General features: G+C 42.0%; 1 protein-coding gene across 1 annotated transcript; it reads right to left on the bottom strand.

The window, feature by feature from the left end:
• Window positions 1–3,429: 3,429 nt before the first annotated feature.
• On the bottom strand, window positions 3,430–5,472 carry LOC149075412 (uncharacterized). Its single transcript, XM_089245401.1, has one exon. The coding sequence runs from the start codon at window positions 5,470–5,472 to the stop codon at window positions 3,430–3,432; it is 2,043 nt and encodes a 680-aa protein (XP_089101527.1).
• Window positions 5,473–8,230: the final 2,758 nt, after the last annotated feature.

The following is an 8,230-nucleotide window of genomic DNA, read 5'->3' as shown; positions in this document are numbered from 1 at the left end:
GTGAATAGAGTAGGAGTATACGGTGCACTGAATACAAATACATCCTCGGCGTAGTCAATGAAAATTATGAGGGATACATCAACACGTAGCATTTACACGCGGACAATTCTTAAGCCTTATAAGCCGAGACCGAGTTAACAACGGCTCATTAAGTAAATCTCTGGTTAGGTAGTTCGCGTAATAAGGCATTCTTAATTTTAACTGGTTTCAAAATAAGATAATCCGCGGAAATATAACCGGCGACCATCTGTAAGGGTGTTAAATCAATGTAAAATTCTTGAATATAGTATTTTTATGCGGGGCAAAGAATACAATTACATCCTCGGCGTAGTCCATAAAAACTGTGAGGGATACATCAACACGTAGCATCTACACGCGGACATGTCTTAAGCCTTATCAGCCGAGACTGAGGTAAAAACGGCTCATTAAATAAACTCTGGTTAGGTAGTTCGCGTAATTATACTTTCTCAATTTTAACTGGTTTCAAAATAAGATAATCCGCGGAAATATAACCGGCGACCATCTGTACATGTTTTAAATCAATGTAAACTTCTTGAATATAGTATTGGTATGCGGGGCAACGAATACAATTACATCCTCGGCGTAGTCCATAAAAACTGTGAGGGATACATCAACACGTAGCATTTACACGCGGACTATTCTTAAGCCTTATAAGCCGGACCGAGTTAACAACGGCTCATTAAGTAAATCTCTGTTTACGTAGTACGCGTAATAAGGCATTCTCAATTTTTACTCGTTTCACAATTAGTTACGTCTGGGGAATAAAACCGGTGATCATCTGTGCAGGTGTTGAATCAATGTAAAATTCTTGAATATAGTATTGGTATGCGGGGCAAAGAATACAATTACATCCTCGGCGTAGTCCATTAAAACTGTGAGGGATACATCAACACGTAGCATTTACACGCGGACAATTCTTAAGCCTTATAAGCCGAGACCGAATTAACAACGGCTCATTAAGTAAATCTCTGTTTACGTAGTACGCGTAATAAGGCATTCTCAATTTTTACTCGTTTCACAATTAGTTACGTCTGGGGAATAAATCCGGTGATCATCTGTACAGGTGTTAAATCAATGTAAAATTCGTGAACATAGTAGGGGTATGCAGGGACACGAATGCAAATAAATCCTCGGCGTAGTCCATGAAAACTGTGAGGGATACATCAACACGTAGCATTTACACGCGGACAATTCTTAAGCCTTATAAGCCGAGACCGAGGTAAAAACGGCTCATTAAATAAATCTCTGTTTACGTAGTACGCGTAATAAGGCATTCTCAATTTTTACTCGTTTCACAATTAGTTACGTCTGGGGAATAAAACCGGTGATCATCTGTACAGGTGTTAAATCAATGTAAAATTCTTGAATATAGTATTGGTATGCGGGGCAAAGAATACAATTACATCCTCGGCGTAGTCCATGAAAATTGTGAGGGATACATCAACACGTAGCATTTACACGCGGACAATTCTTAAGCCTTATAAGCTGAGACCGAGTTAACAACGGCTCATTAAATAAATCTCTGGTTAGGTAGTTCGCGTAATAAGGCATTCTTAATTTTAACTGGTTTCAAAATAAGATAATCAGTGGAAATATAACCGGTGACCATCTGTGCAGCTGTTGAATCAATGTAAAATTCTTGAATATAGTATTGGTATGCGGGGCAAAGAATACAATTACATCCTCGGCGTAGTCCATAAAAACTGTGAGGGATACATCAACACGTAGCATCTACACGCGGACATGTCTTAAGCCTTACAAGCCGAGACCGAGGTAAAAACGGCTCATTAAATAAATCTCTGGCTAGGTAGTTCGCTTAATAAGGCACTCACAATTTTAACTCGTTTCACAATTAGTTATGTCTGGGGAATAAAACCGGTCATCATCTGTGCAGGTGTTTAATCAATGTAAAATTCCAGAACATAGTAGGGGTATGCAGGGCAACGAATATAAATACATCCTCGGCGTAGTCCATAAAAACTGTGAGGGATACATCAACACGTAGCATTTACACGCGGACAATTCTTAAGCCTTATAAGCCGAGACCGAGTTCCCACCTGCTCATTACGTAAATCTCTGGTTAGGTAGTTCGCGTAATTAGACATTCTCAATTTTAACTCGTTTAACAAGTAGTTATTTCGTGGGAATGTAACCGATGACTAACTGTAAAGGTGTTAAATCGATGTAAACTCGTGAATAGAGTAGGAGTATACGGTGCACTGAATACAAATACATCCTCGGCGTAGTCAATGAAAATTATGAGGGATACATCAACACGTAGCATTTACACGCGGACAATTCTTAAGCCTTATAAGCCGAGACCGAGTTAACAACGGCTCATTAAGTAAATCTCTGGTTAGGTAGTTCGCGTAATAAGGCATTCTTAATTTTAACTGGTTTCAAAATAAGATAATCCGCGGAAATATAACCGGCGACCATCTGTAAGGGTGTTAAATCAATGTAAAATTCTTGAATATAGTATTTTTATGCGGGGCAAAGAATACAATTACATCCTCGGCGTAGTCCATAAAAACTGTGAGGGATACATCAACACGTAGCATCTACACGCGGACATGTCTTAAGCCTTATAAGCCGAGACCGAGGTAAAAACGGCTCATTAAATAAACTCTGGTTAGGTAGTTCGCGTAATTATACTTTCTCAATTTTAACTGAGTAACGATCCTCCCTCTTCGTGGTCGAGTAACTGAACACGTACTCATTGATGAGTCGTCTTTCAAAACAATAATCATATTTATTTTGATTAAGGAGGATAGAGAAAAGTGCTACACAACGAGCACATCACACCTTACAACACCACACCAATCATAATAATAATCAGGAAAAAAAGACCCCAGGGGGAGCGTTTCTCTTTTCTTCTCTCTGTGGCTCCCGCGCTATATTTTTCAGGGTAGTTTTTCCCTCTTTTACTTCTTCGTTTAGCAGCTTCCCTGACGATTCGTCCCGGAACCTTACTCGTCCCCCCTTGGGAGCTCATTGTCTATCTTTTTTTTCAAGACAACTGAGCTTACCACATTTAGGAAAAGAAATGAACAAAGAAAAACATGTTCAAGCACACATACAAAAAAAAAAATCACAAAATCAACAATTACCATCGTGGGATCAATGAAAATACCATACCGAGTACACATTAGTAATACATATGCACTGAAATGCATTCACATTTACAAACATTTTCCGTTTACTTTCCTAATATATACATTTCCCGACTTTTGCTTGTCCAGGCGTGCTGCTGAACACGTCTAAAAATTCTTTCGGTTTCGAATAATTGCTGTTGCTGTGAACTTCCAGCTTATTAGATAACCCCATTACGTGGTTCTGAATGTCCTGGACTGATTTCATTTTATGTGAACAGGAGCGTAGTCCACATCTCCAAATTCTACGTCCTGATCAAATACAGTCCCACGTGTTGTACTCTGGCAATGTATGGCCTCTGCTTGACTTGGGTTCTAAGAGTCCAATATAGTCAACGCTCCAGACCTCGAATGGGTTTTCGGGTCTCACGATTGGTTGGATGGGTAGGCGATCTCTATACGTGACGGTGCGTCTGACTTGGCATTCTCGACGACTCCTACGAAACTGCTGAACATCCTTTTTCATGGTGGGCCAGTAGGACGAATACTTCATGCGTTGTTTCGTTTTGCGCTCCCCTAGATGTCCTGCCAAAGGTATTTCATGGGCCGTCCGAAGCATTTCCATTCGTTTGCAGGTGGGAACGACAACCTGTACGATATTTTCGCCGTTTACGTTCTCGGAGTGAGTGAGAACACCATTCCTTACGCCATAAGATCTTTGCCCCAGACGTACTAAGTCCCAGCCCTCCTTGAGATCGCCGTCTCCAATTTGCAAACCGATAAAGCCTTCGTCTTCTTTATCGGGGACTTGTGATGCATCAGGGATGCAGTTCCCTCCTTCCACGTTTGAATCCAGGAGTTGTACGACCGACATCGTTGAGTCTCCGGTATGCCGAATGGACCCAGTGAGTTGCACACTTTCTGACAGCGCCTCGTACGCAGTTGAGCATATTAACATGTCGTTAACAAGTTTCTTCGACACGGCACAAGTTACAGGAATGTCGCTGTGCATACCATCATCGATTCTCATCGGGATAACTTTCAGTGCCGCTACCTCAGTTTCCCCGAACGCAGATATTATTCGTATAGTACCTTCTCCGTCGCAGTTCAAAGGCACCAAATCCTCTCTCAGAACTGATATCTGAGCTCCATTATCAATAATCGCTTTCAATTTTTTCGTTCCGCATTTGATGGGTGCAATTTTAAGTTCATCGATTTTCCCCGTGACCTTCGCAGAAGACACAGGAACCGAAACCTTCACCGTCAAAATATTCGAGGCTTCACTTGGTTCCACCGTCGTTAATTGACTCTGTGCATTCACAACGGCATGCCCTTTCGCATTATTGTTGCAAACCCTCGATATGTGCCCAACCGAGCCACAAGAATAGCAAGTTGGCTTCACAAAGCTTCTACGCGTTTCAGTTTTGAGTCCTGGCCTGGAATTCGGTGCTTTAGGAGGAAAACTTCTACTGTTACCATATTTGCCTGCTTCATCTTTCACGTTATCATTGCCCGAGACCACCTTCTTGAAGTTTGACCGCACACTTTCGTATTCATCCAGCTTGTCAGCTAGGATAGACGGGGATATGAAAGAGGCCCATTCGTCCACGAAATGGTCACGTATATCGCCGGGAACTCGTCGTTTTAGTTGGTCAGTAATGACAAGGCTCTTCAGTGTCTCGAAGTCACCAACGTCCAGACCCCGGATCCACTCTTCGAAGAAATTCGATATTTCGAAGACAAATTCTCGCCATGATTTCGCCGGGTTGCGTTGATGTTTGGTGAATTTTTGCCGGAAATGTTCCGCACTTAATTTGAATTTCCTAAGGAGGATCTCCTTAATGTACTCATAATCATCAAACTTCTCTTCCGATTCTCGGGCGATTAACTGGGTTATATCTGACGGCAATAAGGTCAGCAAAGCTGAAACCCAGTTTCTTTTGTCCACCCCGATTCTGTTCGCCTGGCGTTCAAATATTATGAGAAATAAGGCGATGTCATCCTCCTTGGCGTCAAATTTTGGAACAAGCCTCGTCAGTTCCGTACTGAATGAGGTTAAATTCTGTCGTCCATTTGTGGACGCGTTCGTCCTTTCCATCTCCAGGCGGAGTTTTTCCATTCGAAAGAGGTGTTCTCGTTCTTCACGCATCCTCCCTTCAGCTAGGTCACGCTCCTCTCGTGCTTCCCTGTCTCCCTTGATGACAGCTAACTGCTCTCGGATGAACTCCTCGTCATAGCCGTCACATTTGAGGATGCTATTCCTCAAGTCCAATATGTTCGATCCGTCCTTGACCACCAGACCCAACTCCTCTGCCAAAACCACCAAATCACCCCTCCTTGCACGCCCGAGATATGCCATGTTGCTTGGTATATCGTTTTTTTGGTTTTTTTTTTTCGCTTATAAATGTTCACACTTAGTCTACGTGTATACGTCCACCGTCATACGTTAATGACTAATCATTCGTAAAAAAAAAAAAAATATACATATATAGATAGATATATGCTCAATAATACTGACGTATTTCAAACAAACCCAAAAAAAAAATATAAAAAAATAAAATCGTACATTCAAAGATAATTGTAAAAAAAAAATTAGTATGTGCGATAATACTGCTGTTCAAAAAAAAAAAAAAAAAATCACATTCTCAATAATAAACTGACGTTTCAAAAAAAAATATCATTTTCTGAGCGAATAATACTGACGTATCTTTCCAAAAAAAAAAAATCAGTACTCGCATAATTACCGCCGTTTCAACACACAACAGAGCAATGATGCTCTCACTTGATAAACAACAGAGCAATGATGCTCTCACTTGATAAACAACAGAGCAATGATGCTCTCACTTGATAAACAAAAGGGCAATGATGCTATCACACTTGATAAACAACAGAGCAATGATGCTCTCACTTGATAAACAACAGAGCAATGATGCTCTCACTTGATAAACAAAAGGGCAATGATGCTATCACACTTGATAAACAACAGAGCAATGATGCTCTCACTTGATAAACAAAAGGGCAATGATGCTCTCACTTGATAAACAACAGAGCAATGATGCTCTCACTTGACACACATCAGGGCAATGATGCTCTCACTTGATAAACAACAGAGCAATGATGCTCTCACTTGACACACAACAGGGCAATAATGCTCTCACGTATATCACTAGAGCTGATGCTCGCCACACGAACCGCCGGAGCAATGATGCTCGCTGAATACGCCACTGGAGCTGATGCTCGCTGAATACGCCACTGGAGCTGATGCTCGCTGAATACGCCACTGGAGCTGATGCTCGCTGAATACGCCACTGGAGCTGATACTCGCTGAATACGCCACTGTAGCTGATGCTCGCCACCTACGCCTCTGGAGCAATGATGCTCGTCAACTATGCCGCTCGAGCTGATGCTCGCTGAATACGCCACTGGAGCAATGATGCTCGCTGAATACGCCACTGGAGCAATGATGCTCGCTGAATACGCCACTGGAGCAATGATGCTCGTCAACTATGCCGCTGGAGCTGATGCTCGCTCAATACGCCACTGGAGCTGATGCTCGCTCAATACGCCACTGGAGCTGATGCTCGCCACCTACGCCTATGGTCGCTGAATACACCACTGGAACTGATGCTCGCTGAATATGCCATTAGAGCTGATGCTCGCCACATACGCCTCTGGAGCAAATGATGCTCGCTGAATATGCCATTAGAGCTGATGCTCGCCACATACGCCTCTGGAGCAAATGATGCTCTTTACCTTTCAACTGCAGAGCAATGGTGCTCTCAGGAACCACCCGTCATCAGCAGTCCATGCTTTCTCTTTCAGCTTGACAATGGAGGAACGCTGTGACCATTTTGTCCTTCTTCATAAGTGTTATTCTTCAAAATGTTCCCCCGATTTTTTTTTTAGTTCTAAATCCTACCGACTGCGCCAGTAACGATCCTCCCTCTTCGTGGTCGAGTAACTGAACACGTACTCATTGATGAGTCGTCTTTCAAAACAATAATCATATTTATTTTGATTAAGGAGGATAGAGAAAAGTGCTACACAACGAGCACATCACACCTTACAACACCACACCAATCATAATAATAATCAGGAAAAAAAGACCCCAAGGGGGAGCGTTTCTCTTTTCTTCTCTCTGTGGCTCCCGCGCTATATTTTTCAGGGTAGTTTTTCCCTCTTTTACTTCTTCGTTTAGCAGCTTCCCTGACGATTCGTCCCGGAACCTTACTAACTGGTTTCAAAATAAGATAATCCGCGGAAATATAACCGGCGACCATCTGTACATGTTTTAAATCAATGTAAACTTCTTGAATATAGTATTGGTATGCGGGGCAACGAATACAATTACATCCTCGGCGTAGTCCATAAAAACTGTGAGGGATACATCAACACGTAGCATTTACACGCGGACTATTCTTAAGCCTTATAAGCCGGACCGAGTTAACAACGGCTCATTAAGTAAATCTCTGTTTACGTAGTACGCGTAATAAGGCATTCTCAATTTTTACTCGTTTCACAATTAGTTACGTCTGGGGAATAAAACCGGTGATCATCTGTGCAGGTGTTGAATCAATGTAAAATTCTTGAATATAGTATTGGTATGCGGGGCAAAGAATACAATTACATCCTCGGCGTAGTCCATTAAAACTGTGAGGGATACATCAACACGTAGCATTTACACGCGGACAATTCTTAAGCCTTATAAGCCGAGACCGAATTAACAACGGCTCATTAAGTAAATCTCTGTTTACGTAGTACGCGTAATAAGGCATTCTCAATTTTTACTCGTTTCACAATTAGTTACGTCTGGGGAATAAATCCGGTGATCATCTGTACAGGTGTTAAATCAATGTAAAATTCGTGAACATAGTAGGGGTATGCAGGGACACGAATGCAAATAAATCCTCGGCGTAGTCCATGAAAACTGTGAGGGATACATCAACACGTAGCATTTACACGCGGACAATTCTTAAGCCTTATAAGCCGAGACCGAGTTAACAACGGCTCATTAAATAAATCTTTGGTTAGGTAGTTCGCGTAATAAGGCATTCTTAATTTTAACTCGTTTCAAAATAAGATAATCCGCGGAAATATAACCGGCGACCATCTGTACA

This window comes from Pholcus phalangioides, unplaced genomic scaffold, assembly GCF_987345545.1.
Source record: "Pholcus phalangioides strain wild (caught in Gottingen) unplaced genomic scaffold, Ppha-v1.0 ptg000015l_1, whole genome shotgun sequence".
NCBI lineage: Eukaryota > Metazoa > Arthropoda > Arachnida > Araneae > Pholcidae > Pholcus > Pholcus phalangioides.
This window is presented reverse-complemented; position numbering and strand designations above follow the sequence as displayed.

Coding starts and splice junctions, on each gene's coding strand:
- LOC149075412 (XM_089245401.1), bottom strand. CDS start 5,472: ATGGCATATCTCGGGCGTGCAAGGAGGGGTGATTTGGTGGTTTTGGCA.